Source organism: Bos indicus, chromosome 5, assembly GCF_029378745.1.
Source record: "Bos indicus isolate NIAB-ARS_2022 breed Sahiwal x Tharparkar chromosome 5, NIAB-ARS_B.indTharparkar_mat_pri_1.0, whole genome shotgun sequence".
Lineage (NCBI taxonomy): Eukaryota > Metazoa > Chordata > Mammalia > Artiodactyla > Bovidae > Bos > Bos indicus.
In genome coordinates, this window is record NC_091764.1 from 1,536,904 (window position 1) to 1,556,896 (window position 19,993).

The following is a 19,993-nucleotide window of genomic DNA, read 5'->3' on the forward strand; positions in this document are numbered from 1 at the left end:
AGTCTCATTTTTCTTAACTGTTTCTCAAAGAGCAAAAGATCTAAATTTTAATGAGGTCTGATTTATCAGTTTTTCTTTATGAGTCATTTTTTGTGTGTCTTACATGAGAAATCTTTGCTAACTCAAAGTCATAAAGATTTTCTTCTACAGAGATTTCCTCCTATTCCCCCCCCCCTTTTTTTTTTTCTTAAATCAGTTAGTTTATTTTTGGCCATGCTGGGTCTTCACTGCTGTATGGGCTTTTCTTCGGTTGCGGAGAGCGGGGGCTACACTCTAGCTGTGCTCTGCGGGCTTCCCACGGCAGTGGCTCCCCGCGTGTGGAGCACCGGCTCGGGCCCGCAGGCTGCAGTAGTTGTGGCTCCCAGGCTTTATGGAGCACAGGCGCGATAGTTGTGCTGTGTGGGCTTAGTTGCTCTGAGTCATGTAGGATCCTCCTGGATCAGGGATTGATCTCCTGCATTGGGATCTACTTCTTTACCAGTGAGCCACCAGGGAAGCCCCTCCTGCTATGTTTTCTTCTAGACATTTTGTTTTACATTTAGATCTGAAATTATGGTGGGAGATACAGATTGAACTTTCAATTTTTACATGTAAATGTCCAATTCTAGTACTGTTTCTTGAAAAGATGATTCTGTTTTCATTCAGTAAACTTGGCGCTTGTTAAAAATCAAGTGACCGTATGTATGGGAGTCTGTTTCTGGACCTGTTTTGTTTATCTCTGTATTTCTTCTTTCACCAGTATCTCACTGTCATCATTAGAGCAACTTTCTATTGTATCTTTAAACCAGATAGTGTGAGTCCTCCAGCTTTCTTCTTCCGCCTTCATCCTAAACTCTTTGGTTCTTCAAATGTTATTTGCTTAAAAGTTTCACATTACTTGAAAAATAATCTTGTACCCTAAATATCGCTTGTACTTGGAACAATTTGACCTTCTTTGACATATTTTGAAGGCGGGAAGAGGGGACGACAGAGGATGAGATGGTTGGATGGCATCACCAACTCAATGGAAGTGAATTTGAGTAAACTCTGGGAGTTGGTGATGGATGGGGAGGCCTGGTGTGCTGCAGTCCATGGGGTTGCAAAGAGTCAGACACGACTAGACGACTGAACTGAACTGACATATTTCTAAATATACTTGGAAAATCTTAAGGATGACACTTGTATACAGTCATTTGTTCAAATCAAAAACTTGTTTTCTCTGGTGATGTCACTGTGGCTGTGATGCAGCTGGACAAATACCTTTGCTATTACTTAGTTTCCTTGTTGGTTGAAAGTCTGCTATCATGATGGTAAATGGAAATTAGAGAAACAGAAGGCTCAGGTTGTGGTCCTAAATGATCTCTGCTTTCTCCCTCTCTTAGGAATGATAGAAACTGCACAAGTGGATGAGAGGGCAAAAGGCAATGGCTCCAGTCAGCCAGGAGCTGCAAGGCGAGGTGTACAGATTATTGATGATGAACCTCAAGCCCAGAGCGTTGGCGGAGGGTGCTGTTCTTCTGGATAACTGTTCACCCCTAAGAAAGTAAAAAAAACAAACTGTGGATCATTGCCCTCAACATGAAGACTGCCATATTCCAAGTCACATTATTTTACCGATGGAGTTATGGAATTAACAGTATTTTAAATTACGTTTATAACTGCAGAGACCTTAAGTGCTAAACTTAGTGGAGTTTGTGACCAGAGAATTGGCATTTTCTACAAATGTTAACAAAGCAATTACCAATGGCCTTTTTACATATTTTTTTCTTTAATAAGAAATAATATGCATGTAGAAAAGACCTACTTAAAGGCTTCATTTATATTCTTTTAAATCAAATCTTTATTTAATAACTTATATATGTTGTTGGAATGGTATACATTTTTGCAGTCCTTTGTATTTTGTGGTAGTTTGAATTGTATCCCTTCTAAACAGCAAACTGTCTTTTGTTTTCTTCTTCTTTTGTTGTTTTTTTTTTTTTTAATTAGCAGATACCTGAAGTACTATTTTTGCAGGGTTTGCACAGGCCCCTAACTGTCTACTACACTTTGATATAATCTATATACATCCTGTATGCTGAGGTGGTAAAATACAATGTAAATTACATATTAAATATTTTATCTGCTTTTACAAGTGCAAGGTGCAAAAATATATACAATAGTCTCATTGATGACTGTAAAGTGAATTAACATTTGGTGATAATGCCTAAGCTTTTTGACTCTGATATAAAGATCATAGCTCCCCTTCACTTCTGTCTTAACTTAAAAGCGGTGTGTTTAAATTTTCTCATATACTTTACTTGAATTATTGCTGTTGTCATGTTTTTTGCCTCTAAATCCATCTGATGATTAATTGAGCAACAGCATTTGCCTTTGGGTTTTGGGTTGTTTTGTTCTTTCTGGGGTTTGTTTTTTGGGGGACAGGGATAAAAGAGATGACTTCTGCCATTTTTGCTGTAGAGTGGTTACCTTAGAAGTATTTGAGTGGAGCATGCTGAGTTTCACTTATGCAAAGCTTTAGTTTTCTCTTACGCTTTATATGAAATGGATTCACTGGTATGAGAAGAGAGGAAGAACTTCCAGATAGTAGCCACTCACCAAGACTCTTTTACACAGCAGCATGTTAGTGGTAGTTTCTGCTCCGGAGGCAGCACTTCTGGATCCTTCCTAAGCAAATTGTATTTGTTCATTGCTTGCCAGAGATGAACAGAGAAAGTTTTGTTTCATTTTGTAAGCGCTATCCTTCTGAGTTTCTTTGAAGGGAAACATTTCATGTAATGTAGTTATAGTGAACACTGGAAAGATTTATTATAAAATTATATTCTTGTATACTTTGTAAATGAGTCTCACTAGGTTTTTTTTTTTTTTCCTTAAGCATAAGTCTAAACTTAAATTTGTTAATTTTAATAGAATCCGGCACAGGAAGAACACAAATTGTGTAAATTAACATAAATTGTTCTTGTTCTAATATATATATTTTTCCATTTCTGTCATGCTTGGAAAACTAGTAAATGATATGTCTAAGATAAAATGGAATGGTCCCTGGATTTACTTCTTACAAGAAGCAGTAGTATACAATAAAATTATTAGCTTGAACAGTTAAGAGAATATAAAGAAGTTATAGTTAAAAAAAAATAATTTTCCCAAATGGGTTAAAGTTGAATGAATTGCCATCTTGATGTTATGATATTGCAATTTTAACTTAGTATTAAGTATTCTATAAGTCTGCATTTTTACCCTCTTTAATTGTTGTCTCTGTCAAACTCAACACACTGCTTCTCTGTTGTGTGTGTTTAGGGAGGTGGGTGGAAAGAGTTTCCTGAAAGATAAGCTAAAATTGTCTTCTTTTATGGGATGATCGTACTCTGTGTAGTTCCTTGGTTTCCTGGAGGGAGGCAGGGGAGATTCTGAGTACAGATACTAGAACAAATAGTTTTTGCCTTCCTGGTTTTTTTGTTTATAGAGAAAGCCTTGTTGTAGATGTAGATGGGAAATAAGCTCCTCTCCATTGGAGTGAAGTATGTTTTTAAAACTAATTAGAGATGAAATTGAGGTTTATTTTAAAAAGTAAAATCAAAAGTCATAATTGGAGAGTTGGACTCTTTGATTTTCCGCCCTATATTAAGTCCAGATAGAAACCTCTTCTCCAGAGTTGCCAGATAATTATTGGTGAGGTACAACCACTCTCTCTGTTTCTTTCTTTACTCTTCCTTGGTTTCTGTGCATCTTCCTTAACATCAAGCATTTCATTATTTTTTTCACCTGTAATTTAAACTAATTCAGTAGCAACAATAGATAATATGGTATACCTGACCTTGCTCCAAAGCTCAAAAGTTTTAGGTAGGAATAGACTGAAAGGGTAGTGAAACAGGACAAATCAGTTGAAGCGTGTAATCAAAGGAGAGATAAAAAAATTACAAACAAAGGCTAAGAAAATTTTTCTGGTACTTACTTTACCTCCCTAATACGTCTTTTGTGTTCCTGTCCTTACAATTGTGCTACTAGGAAGAAGACACAAACTATCATGTTGTGTATTAAAAGTAGTAGGTAGGTAGAACCAATATATTTTTCAACTAATAAGTGTATTCTCTTGGTATATATAAATTAAAAGTTGGTTTAAGATAGACATTAAAAGGGTATCCAAATATTTAAAGTATACAATCATAGTTTCTGTAATGACAATGGATATTCTGCTTGTTTTGCATTGTGATTATAGAGGAAGATTATTGTTTTTAAAAATACACATTTCACAATTTGGGGGTAAACAGTAATCTGAAAAGCAATAAGCATCACATTATCATATAAAATATCTGAATTTCTTTGGTTCTGGGGATATCTTCTGAAAATAGCCTAAAGCTATGGCTGTAACAGCTAAATTAAAATCTTTTGAAAAATATTAGCTTGTATATTATTAGTAATTACTTTTTATTTGGCATTAAAATAAAAGCAGAATATTTCATTTTTAGATTTTCAGTGAGAAAAGAAATAGAGAAGGAAGGTAGTAAGAAGTAGAATGAAAATCAGGTAGATAGGAAATTCTACACCCTGACAATTTTAAAAATCATTTAAAAAATTACAGTACTTTTAACAAATAGTTTCTAAATAAGGCAAATTATGCATTGTGCCAAATATTTAGAACATTAAAAATGAGTTGTTATACTGTTTTATTTCTTTTAATCCATAATTTTCAATTTTCTGTATTACAAATGCTACCAGGGATCTTAGATCATCGATCTTATATTAACTTCAGATGATATAACTTACATTCTGGAAGGGTTTGATCATGCCTTTGACTTTTGAAATTTACCTTTTGACTTCTGTTTGCCATTATAGTTTTTTAAAGTAGATACTTTAAAAGCATCTAAAAGTATATATATCTAAAAGATACATGTATTTTAAAGTAGAAACAGTGTGACAAAGAGGGTATACCTAATTTGTGACCATTTAAAATGTGCAGATCCTCTAAAAAATGGGGTAGATAGTAATGACCAGCAAGAACCTTACAATAATTTCTAAAGATACAGAAACTAAATAGATCCTTAAGTGTACTTTTCTAAATTATAAATTGCATTACCTAGATTTTAATAATTAAAAGCTGGGATTCATTGAACTTGTACATTTACTTGATTTCATAGTAGTCATTGATTCTAGTAAGCTGCTGTTCTGTAATATTTTATCAGCTAAAACAGTAAGAATATATTTGGTGTTATGGGCTAAAATTCATGTTACACATATGTCTGACTTTGATAGCTTTTCCCTTTTCAAGAAAACTATAATTTTCAGCAAACTTTCATGTAAGTATTTTAGTATTAATCACATGTAATGAAAAAATATAGAAATACTCTTAAAGGTTTGCAATTTTAAGCAAAAATGCTTTGCTTCTAAACAAATACCACTTTGGCAGATCTTTAGCACTGCTTGGGCTATCTGGGATTTATATATAATCTCTCTTCTAAGGAAGCTGAGTGTGCTTTTAGGTGTTAACCTTTCTACTGCAGCATTTTTTCTGCAGTAAATAATGAACATGGCATGGTACATGGAACACCCAGAAAGAATCTTATTCTTAAAGCATCTTGTCCTCTCCAAAATAATGCACGTATTTCCAGGTGCATTGGATTAAAGCCAAAGGATGAGCCCACCTACTTAAATGATCTTTGTTGCCATGGTATCGGTTCTCTCTGAGTTTGGTACTTCCTGGCAACTGAATCATTTCTTCATTATCAAATACTCAAGAAAAAGCTTATGTGATTTCCTTAAATTTGATCTTGTGTGGAGCAATGAGAGAAAGGTGTGGGATAGCAGGGGTAAAGGATGATGATGATGAAAAACAGACAACAGTGGTATTTAGTAAACTATACCTTTAGTGGTGGGTTTCTCTGGGGGCTCAGTGGTGAAGAATCCGCCTGCCAGTGCAGGAGATGCGGATTTGATTTCTGGGTCAGGAAGATCCCCTTGAGAAAGAAATGGCAACCCACTCCAGTATTCTTGCCTGGGAAATGCAATGGACAGAGGAGCCTAGCCTGCTGTAGTCCATGAGCTCACAAAGAGTCGGACACGACTTAGTGACTAAACAACTCAACAATCTTTAGTGGTAGCAAGCTATTTTAAGGAAACCATCGTATGAAGTACTTCCTAGAAGTATAAAAGTTCCTCGTTTTTTATTTAATTACATATGACTATATTCTAGGAAAAAAATTAAAAATACAGATATTGTAAAAGTGCCACTGGGATACCCTCTCCAAAATGGAAACTGTTAACTGTTGCTCTAGAGTGTATACTCTTCAATCACCTTTTCTTTATGCATTTATATACATATATGTTTACCTGTAGAAATACATAATTTTGTGCATTTAAAATTTTTACATATTGTGTCTTACTATGCATATGTTTTGCAACTTGCTTTTTTTCCTACCAAAATGTCTAGGAGATTTTACGTCAATATATACAGATTTTCATTTTCTTCCAATCTCTTTGGGTATATTTTGCCTTTTTATATAACTTCTGGCTGTCCATAAAACCTTCTCCAGGGACTCTCCTGGCAGTCCGATGATTAGGATTCCTCGCTCTCAATGCAGGGGGCACATGTTAGGTCACTGGTGTAGTCAGGGAACTGGGATCCCACATGCCACATGGCCTAAAAGAAAACAAAAAAAAATCTTCCCCATAGGAATCTGGCCAATTATGTGGATTTCATTAGAATCATATAATTTAAATGCAAGGCAGGATTTAACTTAGAATCGGGGTCTCTCTTAAGCGTGTGAATCAAGAAATTAGACATCTGCCTACAATTCATTTGAAGTATTACTTTTGGCCTACTGTTGACTGACTAGTACATAAAATTCAGGAGTTAACTTTAGCAGATTTTTCTTATATTCAGAATAAGTTTTTATTTGAGGAAAGAAGGAAAAAAGGGAAGGTATCAGTTCAGTCACTTAGTCGTGTCCGACTCTGCGACCCCATGAACTTTATTCAGAATAAGCTTTTATTTAAGGAAAGAAGGAAAAAAGGGAAGGTATAATTGGTAGGAAAAAGAGGACAAACTAAAACGAGTCTTTATACAGCTTTGAGCGTTACATAACACAAGACTTCACGCTACCAAAAATTGAAAACTTGGTTAATTTGTGCCGTTAATACAGAATGAAAAATGAAAATCTTTCTTCAGGTCTTCCCCTCCCCAACCATCCCTCTTTAGAGGTAACTGTTGTTAACAACTTGGTATGTGTCTCTATCTAATATATAAATGTTTTAGTTTATTTTTGGCCTTTACAAATGTTCAGTTCCCTGAAAGCAGTTTGTTGTTGGGTTGCTAAGTCGTGTCTGACTCTGTGACCCCATAAACTGCAGCACATCAGGCTTCCCTGCCCTTCACTGTCTCCCAGAGTTCACTGAAATGTCTGTCCATTGACTCAGTGATGCCATCCAACCATCTCATTCTGTCACCCCCTTCTACAGTCCATGGGGTCCCAAAGAGTTGGACATGATTGAAAGTGTTAGTTGCTGAGTCGAAAGCAATTTCTACCCTATGTCAAATTCTGCCCTCAATCAATGACCAACTTTGCAAGAACAAATCAGAATCATACCTTTTAAAAGAAAGTTAAATCAGTGATAACAGTTCTTGAACTAGAAGTTAAGTACCTGACTCTGAAGATGTTGTACATTTCCTTTAGGAGTAACTAGCATTCTGGGGAGAAGGCAGTGGCAACCCACTCCAGTACTCTTGCCTGGAAAATCCCATGGATGGAGGAGCCTGGTAGGCTGCAATCCATGGGGTCGCAAAGAGTCAGACACGACTGAGCGACTTCACTTTCACTTTTCACTTTCATGCATTGGAGAAGGAAATGGCAACCCACTCCAGTGTTCTTGCCTGGAGAATCCCAGGGACGGGGGAACCTGGTGGACTGCCATCTCTGGGGTCGCACAGAGTCGGACACGACTGAAGCAACTTAGCAGCAGCAGCATTCTGGGGAGAAGGAAATGGCAACCCGCTCCAGTACTCTTGCCTGGAAAATCCCATGGACGGAGGAGCCTGGTGGGCTGCAATCCATGGGGTCGTGAAGAGTTGGGCACGACTGAGCAACTTCACTTTTCACTTTCATGCATTGGAGAAGGAAATGCAACCCACTCCAGTGTTCTTGCCTGGAGAATCCCAGGGACGGGGGAGCCTGGTGGGCTGCCATCTATGGGGTCGCACAGAATCGGACACGACTGAAGCGACTTAGCAGCAGCAGCATTCTGGGGAAGTCCATAAAATTATTGGTTTTGCCCCCTATGGAAATAGGGCTGGGAAAAAGGGATGAGGGAGTCCAAAGTCCTTGATACCAGTGTAACTTTTGGCGTATTTTCCCGCTTCCCGCTTGGGAAGCATTGTAATGTCCCCAACAATTACTTTGAGTATTTCTCTGCACTGTTAAGGTTATAGCTAAGCGTATGTACTGAGACATAAATATATGTACTCCAGAACAACAGATTTATTCATATTTGACTTTTAATGAAAACAATTCAGACAGCAAGTTAAGCACAAGTTTACATGGTTTTGTTAATTGTTTCCATATGGTATTTTTAAAGATTTAAACATGTTCTCTGTTCATCATGACTATCAATTTCATTCATTCATTGAGTGCCCAGAGCAGGCACACGGGAACCAGACTTTATAGTTAGAGCTTGGAGATGGGGAACTGATTACCATTGCCCACAGTCTAGGATATAAATGGTTTATTTGTGGATATGAGATCAACCAAGCACATGCTAACATTCTGTTTGATCACATAGATAGGTACTGGTCAAATTTGTGAGGTGCAGTAATGAGAATGACAGCAGTTGAAGTTGAGAAGTGAATTTGCAGTAAAGCTGAACAGAATTTTGGGTCTTGCAAACAGTACATTTTCTAGCCAGATTAAAATAGAATATGTTTTCTAGCCTTAAGTGGCAATTAAGTCCTCAAGTTCTTATTACTTTTCCAAATTTTGTGGTAGCACTGAAGAAACATGTCTTTTGCTTGTTTACACAGCTTTTTTCTTTAATCTTGAAAAAAATGTATTTAAAAAAGCAGTTGTTTTCTTTGCCTTTGACAGATGTTCCCTGTTGTCAGATAGTAATCCAGGACACAGTCCATTCCCGAGTGACAGTAAACCCCTTTGGGGAGGGTAGCGTGCTGACGTGTATTCTTTCTTCTGGCTGTGTTGGGTCTTCACTGCTGCGCATGGTACTCTAGTTGTGCACAGGCTGCTCATCACAGGGGCTTCTCTTGGTGTGGAGCACGGGTTCTAAGGGGCATGGACTGCAGCAGTTGTGGCTCAGGCTCTAAAGTGCTGGCTCAGTAGCTGTGGTGCACAGGCTTAGTTGTTCTGTGGCATGTGGGATCATCCTGGGCCAGGGATCAAACCTGTGTCCCCTGCGATGGCTGGCAGATTCTTGACCACCGGGGAACTCCATAACATTTATTTCTAAAGGCACTTTCCAGTTTAGGAGTATGGGTTGCCTTTTTCCTTCCTGAAATTGAAGATACAGGCCAGAAAGACAGCTTCATGAATACCAGGATTTCCTAATACTCTTTCCAGTGCCTTTTAAGAATATTTTTGATACTGCAGTGTGTTATTAAAGTTATCTATGTCTCTTCTTGATCCTCTTGGGTAGAAAACAAAGTCAATTCATTGACTTGTTTTTAAGAAAAACTATTCCAAAAAAAAAAAAGAAAAACTGTTCCATGAACCAGTTATCAAGAAGTAACTTCTTTTCATCTTCATTAATTCAGCTCCACTAGTTCACAAAACGTAAATACTTTTAATAATCTAGTGACAGCTCTTCAAAACGTAAGAAGCCTGTAAAGGAAAAACTATATCATAAGAACAAGAGGCTTTGAGACTCTGGCTGTCTCCTGGGTAACAAAGTTATTCCTCTTATCCAAATACTATGCAATATAAGCTCCTCGCTCCCCATTTTGAGTCCCATGTTGGTATTATGAAACCTGAAAACGTACTTTAGCTGAAGAAGTGGCATTTAGTATTTCCTCCCTGTCAAAGATAACAGTAGTGGCACAAGAAATTTATTTATTAAGGATATAATCCAGGATGAACTTTATTGAAAATTGCCAGGTATAACATTGTTCATTTACTGAGAACTTAATCTTCAGTAGGTTGCCTTGAGGTTGTCATGTGACAGTTCTAGTTCCTCAGCATTTGATTCACTGCTTTGCTAGAACTACAGCTGTGCTTCTTCCAATAGAAAATTTAAAAATTCTTAACTGGATATAGAATTATTTACAAAATAATCACCATACATGAGCAGTTCTCGTCTATGAAAGGTTTAACAAAATATGACTAATATATGGGGGCAGAAAGGGGGAATTATCTTAAATACAGAACTAAGAGCTAAAGTTCAAGAGTTGTGTTGATCAAGAGCTTCATTCAATCTGGTAAGTGAGTTGTCTTTTTCTATGAACAGTCAATAGGAATATAGGTGAGTTTAATTAGAGAAATAAAATTTGGCAAGATTTGTGATTCAGAGTATTAAAAGTCAAGAATGCAAGAATAGCCACTTGAAAACATAGCATCAAAGAATCAGAATATTTGTGGCAGTGCTAAAAAAGGAAGGAAGAAACTCTAAGCTAAGCTCTGCTTTTTTTCTTTTTAAAGAAAAGCTTGCATTTAATAATGATAGAGACATTTGAGTATGTCCCTCGCCTAATAATAACTTCTACTAACAATATTTAAAGTCAGTTTTAATATTAGGGAAGACTGAGATAAGTTCTGTGACCTTTAGTTAGTAAGATTAACTAATACCTTAGTCAGCTCTTCCCTGCCCCCCAATTACAGTCTTTCGCCATGATAAATTACACAGAAGCTTCCAGCTACTTGGCATTTCTGCAATGAATTCCCAAATTTTTCATATGCCACAAGTTCTGCTAATGCTGTCCTTGAATTTCCTGACCAGTTTTGCTCTCTTGTTTTTTTGGTGGTGGTGGTGATGGCAGGATCTTTTTGAAGCTGATTATGGCACTGCCTGTTATCTTTTGGAAACACTTGAACTAGAGAACTTTTACCATGTCTCACCATTTTTGCCCTAATATTAAAAACTGGGTGGAAGTTAGTATCCCCAAATTCTTAATTTCTAATAGAAAAAAATTTTTTTTAATGTTTTTAGCTTCTTCAGTATTTCAAGGTGATTTAGCTGCTGTTTCCTGGTTACTTTGCAGTTAAAAATGCACATGCCAGTTACTTATAATTAATTCAGTACATTTTAATGGGATATTCAAAGCAGATCACTACACTTACTATATTAACTGAATTTTTATGCTATTTTAATGTACACACCAAGAAATACTAAAAGGAAAGTTTGCATGTACCTGATAGGCGCCCCCCCCCCGCCCCCCCCCCCCCCCCCATCCCAACTGAGAATTAAACAGTGAATGGACAGGAAAAGAGGCAGAAGGTAAAATAAACGAGTCATAGTCTCAGGTTGTCATTTACACTGATTAGCCTTGTAGATGGACATTTATCTACAGGCATACCTTGTTTTAGTGAGCTTTTGCTTTATTGCACAAAGAAGTTTTTTGTTTTTACACAAATTGGAGGTTCCTGGCGACCCTGTGTTGAAGTCTATCAGCATCATTTTTCTAAGAGCATTTGCTTACTTTGTGTCTGTTTCACATTTTGGTAATTCTTATTTCAAGCTTTTTCAGTATTATATTTGTTACAATGATTTGAGATCAGTGATCTTTGTTAACTATTGGCAATTTTTTGGTGTATTTTAAAATTATTCTGTACTTTTTTTTTTTAGACATATGCTATTGCTCACTTAATAGTATGGAGTAAAAAGTTTTATATGCACTGGGAAACCAAAAAGTTTGTATGACTCACTTTATTGCCATATTTGCTTTATTTTGATGGTCTGGAATGGGACCTGCAATATCTCTGAGGTATGCCTGTATTTATCTAAATAAGAAATAATGAAAACTAATTGCACTTATATTATTTGAATGTTGTGGTCAGGATTCATATCTTGAGCTTATGAACGCATTGGTTAGATCTCCAAATCTCAATTGCCTACCTTTAATGGTCTTTGATAGTAATCTTAGAATACTAGCACATTTGAAAATTTATGCCTCAGTTTTTAGGAGTTGGGAGTGTGAAATATATACAGTCAATATAAGATCTAAGGGATATTAGTCTACTATAAAATACAAGGAAGAATCAATTATTGAAGAAGTGAAAGAACCTCATCATGAGGTTTGAGAAGAGCCTTAGAGTTAAGCTGAGGGATAGTATCTTATGACCCTGTGAGGAAAATCTACAAATATTTATTCATTTTGGCTGGGCAGTGTTTTTTTGGTTCGTTTCTTTTATTTTTAAAGTTTATTTATTGAAGTATAGTTGATTTACAATATGGTGTTAGTTTTAGGTGTATAAAAAAGTGATTCAATTATATATATATATATATATATATATATACATATATACATACACACATGTATTTAATCTTATGTTTCTTTCCTGGATGTGTGTTTTTATCTATAGTAGCATTTGAGCTACTTAAAATATTAAACATATGGAAACTGCTTTATATATTTTTTGGTTGGGCAGTTTTCAGAGCTGCTTTTTGGGAGTTGGGGAGTTCCCTAGTGTCTAGTGGTTAGGATTCTGGGCTTTCACTTCTGTGCCCAGGTTCAGTCCCTGGCGGAGGAACTGAGATCCCACAAGTCATGTGGCATGCCCTCCAACCCCCCTCCCCCCACCAAAAAGCTGCTTTTTGTCTATACTTTCTTGAATTTTCATCTTATTTCACTGTATCATACAATTATTGCTACTTGACTTCACCTAATGAAAATTTTAATTTGGAAGTTAGAATTTTTAACTACATTTGAAAATGCTTTGGGGAAGGAACATTTGCTTTATCATGTGAAATTCTGATTTTGTGTAGTATTTTTAAGAAGGACACATGACTGATTTATTCTTCTGATATCCAGGTAACTGGTATACTTTGGAAATATTTTAATAAGATCTCTAACTATAAAGTAAGAAGACTGATTTTCTTGTATATAGAATTTAATCTTCTGTTTTGTGCATGTAAACATCTTTGGTTTAGATCTATGTGATATTAAGCTTTAATGACCATTTCCCCCATCATGTTATACCTAATGTGTATAGCTGTTACATGAAATCATACATACCTTTAGGAAAACTATTATGGACAATGAATGAATATTATCAAGGATGTTTAAGCAAAACTGAAACTAAAATTTTTACTTTTTGTCTGCAATTTCATATGTAAATCCAAGAAAAAATCTTAGAAGCTGAAAGGCCTATTTTATTGCAAAGTATATATGTGACATTTTATTTAAAAAGTTATTGTGGTAGGAGAAGGGAATTAGATTCCATGAATGGGTAGAACTGATAAATTTCTTTTTAGAAGGAAATCAGTTTTGGTTTCATTTGTGGGTGAGACCTGGAAAAAGAGATATGAGTGAATCACTGAGACAGATTCAGAATTTAGCAGGCACTTCATGTTTTTGTTTTCATAATAAAGAACCATAAACCGTTCTATGCAGAGAATTTCACTGGTGCTCTGAAAGGTGTACAAATGCAGTACTATAATTTGTGTCCTCAAGGAACTTAAAAATCTAGGGGAAAATTATGTAACAGATGTGAGGGCATTCAGAGACATTAAAAATGGAGGAGGAAGTAAATTTATAGAAGATAGGAAAAGGCTTCAGAGAGTCAACTGAAAGGAGTATGCTAAAACTAATGAAGTCACTGGGTATAAAATTAGTCACAGAAAGTAAAAGCTTTCATTTAAACAAATAATAGGCAGTTCACAGGTATAATTGAAGAAAAGTCCCCTTTTAAATGCCTAGGAATAAACAGTATGCAAGACTACAAAAAGACCATGTTTTTTCTGAAAAGAAAGTTCAAGCACATGAAAAAGCATATCGTATTCTTGGATAGGAAGACTTAAAGTCATTCATGCCAGTTCCTTGTAAATTATTCTATAATCTTAATGTAACCCCAAGAAAACTGTCAGGATTTTCTAAAACTAGAAAGCTGATTCCAGACTTCCCATGAAAAGAAAGCAAGACTAGCCAATAAGACTGAGCAATGAGGGCAGACTAGTCTTACAGGATTTTAAACTAGAGAGCACTAATAATTAGAAGAATTTGGCACTGGCATATGGCTACTCAGATGTTTAGAAGAGAATAGAAGGGTAAGAAACAGACCCAAATATGGTAATTTAGCACAAGGCAAAGATGACATTTCATTTCAGTGGGGGAGAATATGGTTTAACTCATTAAAGATATTAGGACATCTGATAGCTATTTGGAGGATAAATAGTTGGATTTGTATCTCATATTATACCAAAATAAAACCCAGTTTTAAATGTAAAACTGAAATGTTTAAAGTACCTGAAGAAATCATGAGGAAATTTTAAAAGATTTTAGTGTGGTGAAGGCTTTTCTAAATTTGATATAAAAAGATAGATTTTCACTATAAATTTATAACTGATAAATCATACACTATATAAAATAAATTCTTCATGGCAGAACCCACTGTAAAGAAAAATGACAAATGTACAAAAAATATCTGCAAATCATGTCATGCTTTGCTTAATATATAAAGAACTCCTATAATTCAATAAGAAAATGTTCACCAGTCCAAAAGAAAAAAGATCCAAACTGTAAACAGTTTTCACAGAAAGGGATATGAATGACTTAAACTGGAAAAAAAAAGTTCAGCTTCACTATTAAGAGAAATACAAAATAAAACTATATCAAGAAACTTTTTTAACATATTTGAACAAGAAAGACTTTAATGTTTATAAAACACTCTTATATCCTAGATATCATTGGTCAGAATTGAGGAACAAGTGTTTTTGCTGGTAGAGGTATAAATTGAAACAACCCCTGAGGATGGTGTGCTAAGCCTTCTTGGATAAACTCACTCAACCACCAGTTTGCCTACCTAATCAGAGAAGTTGATAGATAAATACATTTCCCAGATTTGTGTGTGTGTGTGTGTGTGTAGCTAGGGTTCTGGAAGCTAATCAGGTTTTCTGAGTTAAATGTTCTCTGCATGATTTGAAAAGAGAAATGAGGCAAAGGCCATCTTCTGGAGGTCTTTGAATGTTGCAAAATTATGTATGATTGCAGAGATAGTAGCTCCCCTGGTGAATTTGTTTTATATTAAGGTGGGATTAATCCTGGGAAACTCAACCTAGATTCCCAGACCTTGCTTCTTCAGCCCTTCCACTGAATTTGTAAGCACCAAATTCCCTATAACAAATGCCTTCCTGTTTTAAGTATCTAGAATGGTTTCTGTTTGCTGCATTGAATCAATTTGGTGATTGATCAATTTGGTAGTAGCAATAAGAATTGTAAGGGCATTTCATTTTGACCTAGTCTAGGAATATATCCTATAGATATGCTTGTATATGAGGGAAATGAGTTTGTACAAGGTTTTCCAATGCATTATTTATAAATCGTCATCAATAGGGGAATTGTAAAATCAATTATAGTTCTTGTATATAATAGAGTTATGGGTAGCTAGCTATAAAAAAAGGAATTTACAAAGCTTTGTGTGTTTAAAAGAAACAATCAACAGGGTATCAGTTCAGTTCAGTCACTCAGCCGTGTCCGACTCTTTGTGACCCCATGGACTACAGGATGCTAGGCCTCCCTGTCCATCACCAACTCCTGGAGTTTACTCAAACTCATGTCCATTGAGTTGGTGATGCCGTCCAACCATCTCATCCTCTGTTGTCCCCTTCTCCTCCCGCTTTCAATCTTTCCCAGCATGAGGGTTTTTTCAAATGAGTCTGCTCTTTGCATGAGGTGGCCAAAGTATCGGAGTTTCAGCTTCAGCATCAGTCCTTCCAATGAATATTCAGGACTGATTTTCTTTAGGATGGACTGGTTGGATCTCCTTGCAGTCCAAGGGACTCTAAAAGTGTCTTCTCCAAAACCACAGTTCAAAAGCATCAGTTCTTCAGTGCTCAGCTTTCTTTATAGTCCACCTCTCATATCCATACATGACTACTAGAAAAACCATAGCTTTGACTAGATGGACACTTCTTGGCAAAGTAATGTCTGCTTTTTAATATGCTGTCTAGGTTGGTCATAGCTTTTCTTCCAAGGAGCAAACATCTTTTAATCTCATGGCTGCAGTCCCCATCTGCAGTGATTTTGGAGCCCAAAAAAATAAGGTTTCTCACTGTTTTCCATTGTTTCCCCATCTGTTTGCCGTGAAGTGATGGGACTGGATGCCATAATCTTAGTTTTTGAATGTTGAGTTTTAAGCCAACTTTTTCACTCTCCTCTTTCACTTTCATCAAGAGGCTCTTTAGTTCCTCTTCACTTTCTGCCATAAGGGTAGTGTCATCTGCATATCTGAGGTTATTGATATTTCTCCCTGCAATCTTGATTCCAGCTTGTGCTTCTTCCAGCCCAGTGCTTCTCATTATGTACTCTGCATAGAAGTTAAATAAGCAGAGTGACAATATACAGCCTTGACGTACTCCTTTTCCTATTTGGAACCAGTCTGTTGTTCCATGTCCAGTTCTGTTACTTCTTGACCTGCATACAGATTTCTCAAGAGGCAGGTCAAGTGGCCTGGTATTCCCACTCTCTAAGAATTTTCCACAGTTTGTTGTGATCCACACAGTCGAAAGCTTTGGCATAAAGCAGAAGTAGGTGTTTTTCTGGAACTCTTTTGCTTTTTTGATGAGCCAACAGATGTTGGCAATTTGATCTCTGGATCCTCTGCCTTTACTAAATCCAGCTTGAACATTTGGAAGTTCACGGTTCATGTACTGTTGAAGCCTGGCTTGGAGAATTGTGCATTACTTTACTAGAGTGTGAGATGAGTGCAATTGTGTGGTAGTTTGAGCATTCTTTGGCATTGCCTTTCTTTGGGATTGGAATGAAAACATGTTTTTCACTCCTGTGGCCACTGTTGAGTTTTCCAAATTTGCTGGCATATTGAGTGCAGCACTTTCACAGCATCATCTTTCAGGATTTGAAAGAGCTCAACTGGAATTCCATCACCTCCACTAGCTTTGTTTGTAGTGATGCTTCCTAAGGCCCGCTTGACTTTGCATTCTAGAATATCTGGCTCTAGGTGAGTGATCACACCATCGTGATTATCTGGGTCATGAAGATCTTTTTTGTATAGTTCTGTGTATTCTTGCCACCTCTTCTTAATATCTGCTTCTGTTAGGTCCATAACACGCCCATGTTTGCATGAAATGTTCCCTTGGTATCTCTAATTTTCTTGAAGAGATCAACAGGGTATATTATTTGGGAAAAAAAAAAAGGCAGGGGGCAGAATTGTGTAAACTGTTTTTAAAAATTAGCTTTGTTGATAGACACAAAATACATACATAAAGTGTGCAATTTGACACATTTGACCTAGAAACCGTGATCACATAGACAACGAATATACCCATCACCCCCACCAAAGTTCCCTTATGCATCTTTGTAATCCGATTAGTTTGAATTTTCTAGAGTTTTATATAAATGGAATCAAACAGTGTGTGTACTTTTGAGTGTGGCTTCTTTCACTCTGCATAATTAAAGACTCATCCATGTTGCATTTATTCCTTTTTTTTTTTTTTTGCCAAGTAATATCCCTTTGTATGCATGTACTACTTTTTGTTTATTCATTCATTTGTGGATGGACGTTTGGATTGTTCTCCATTTGTGGTTATTAAAGCTTCTATAAATATTAGCATACAAATCTTTGTAAACATAGATGCTTTTATTACTCTTGGGAATTTACCTCAGGGTAAAATGGCTAGGTTATTTGGTAGGTGTGTATTTAACTTTTCAAGAAACTGTCAAAGTGTTTTCCAAAGTAATTTTACATTCCTACCACCAGTATGAGAGTTTCAGTTCCTATACATCCTTGCCACCACTTGATATATGGTCAATTTTTTAAATATACCTTTTAATAGGTAATGATAAATGCTGTTGAATGTTTTTCATATGCTTATTTGACTTCTGTATATCTTCTTGGTTATATGTCCGTTCAAATCTTTTGCCCATCTTTTATTTAGTTAGTTCTGAGAGTTCTTTATGTATTCTGGATACAAGTCATTTATCAGACACATGATTTGCAAACTCTTCCTCCTGGCTTGGCTTGCCTTTTCATTCTCTTTCAAAGAACAGAAGTTTTAAACTCTTCTCTGGATTGTGCTTTGGTGTAGTTCCTAAGAACTCTTTGCTTAGTTATGGTCACAAAGATTTTTCTCCAATATATTCTTCAAAAGTTTTGTAATTTTAGGTTTTACATTTAGTCCTGTGATTCCTTTGGAGTTATTTTTTGAATATGGTTCAACGTAAATATTAAAGTTTTTTGTTGGTTTATTGCATTACTATTTGTTGACAAGACTGTTATTATTTATACCTTTGTTGAAAATCAGTTGTCCACCTAATGGGTGGTTCTACTTCTGAACATTGATTTGTCTCTCTTAATGCCAATACCACACTGTACTGATTATTGTAGTTTTATAGTTGGCCTTGACATCAAGTAGTGTTAGTCTCCAACTTTGTTCTTTTACAAAATTGTTTTTGTCCATTGTAGGTTCATTCCCTTTTTATCTTTTTAAAAAATTCTTCTTTTTTTTTTTTTTTTTTGAGGGGAGTCATTCAGTTTCATATGAATTTTAGAATCAGCTTATTAATTTTTATAAAAATTTTTTTTTAATCTTACTAGAATTCTATTAGGATTGCAGTCAATCCATAGATTGATTTGGGAAGAGTTGCCGTCCAGTAATGATTCATCTTTGAATCCGTAAAGGTAGTATAGCTCTCTATTTAGATGTTCTTTAATTTCCTTAAGCAACATTTTGTAGTGTTTAGTGTACAGGTCTTTTACCAGAGGTATTCCTAAGTATTTCATGTTTTTGATGGTACTGTAAATAATATTTTAAATTTAATCCTAATTTTTCATTGCTAACATAGAAACAAGGCTTCCCAGGTGGTTCAGTGGTAAAGAATCTGCCTGCCAAGCAGGAGATGAAGGTTCAATCCCTGGGTCAGGGAGATCCCCTGGAAGAGGAAATGGCAACCCACCCCAGTATTCTTGCCTGGGAAATCCCATGGACAGAGGAGCCTGGCAGGCTACAGTCCTTGAGGGGTCGCAAAGAATCAGACATGACTTAATGACTAAACAACAACAGCAGCAATATATAGAAATATTTGGTATTTCTGTATTGAACTTGCATCCTACAACTTTGCTCAGCCCACTTATTAGTTGTAATAACTTCTTTGTAGATTACGTAGGATTTTTTAATATAGGTATTACATCTTCAGTGAATGAAGACAATGAGATTTCTTCCTTTCTAATTTGGATGTTTTTACTTCTTTTTCTTGTCTTCTTGCACTGGCTATATTGAATAGAAGTGGTCAGAAATGATATATTTGTCTTGTTCCTGATCCTTTTGTTGTTGAAAAATAAAAAAAGGGTAACTGTACATATTTGCCTCTATAAACCTAGAATATCTCCAAAAACTTACATTAAAAATTGATGATATTGGTTGCTTCTGAGGAGAAAAGCTGAATTGGATGGGGAAAGGGATGAGAAGCAAACTTCTTTTATAGGTTTTTTTGTTTTGTTTTGTTCTTTTTTCACTTTATTCTTGAGAAACAAACTTCTTACTAGACACTTTTTGGTATATTTTAATATAGGAGCCATTAGATACAAATCTTAATTTATGATGGGGTTATGATAAACCCTTCAAGAGTTGAAAATATTGTAAGTCAAAAACATGCATTTAAAATTCCTCACTTACCCACCATCATAGCTTAGCCTAGCCTATCTTAAATATGTTTGGAACACTTACAGTAGCCTACAGTTGTGCAAAATCCTCTAACATAAAGCCTATTTTATAGTAGTGCTTGAGTAGCTCATGTGATTTATTGAATACTGTACTGAAGGTGAAAGACAGAATGATTGGGTACAGAATGGTGGTTGTAAGCTTATCAGTTATTTCCCCTTGTGAGTGTGTGCTGACTGGTAGCTGTGGCTCA

At 35.9% G+C, this 19,993-nt stretch overlaps 1 protein-coding gene across 1 annotated transcript in view; it reads left to right on the plus strand.

Annotated features, from left to right (window-relative positions):
- RAB21 (RAB21, member RAS oncogene family) overlaps positions 1–13,511 on the plus strand; it is a 42,868-nt gene extending 29,357 nt beyond the window's left edge. The window contains exon 7 of the mRNA XM_070788821.1: positions 1,362–13,511. Within this exon, the coding sequence (XP_070644922.1) occupies positions 1,362–1,504 (143 nt within the window). The 3' untranslated portion in view covers positions 1,505–13,511. The remainder of the gene's footprint in view (positions 1–1,361) is intronic.
- Positions 13,512–19,993: the final 6,482 nt, after the last annotated feature.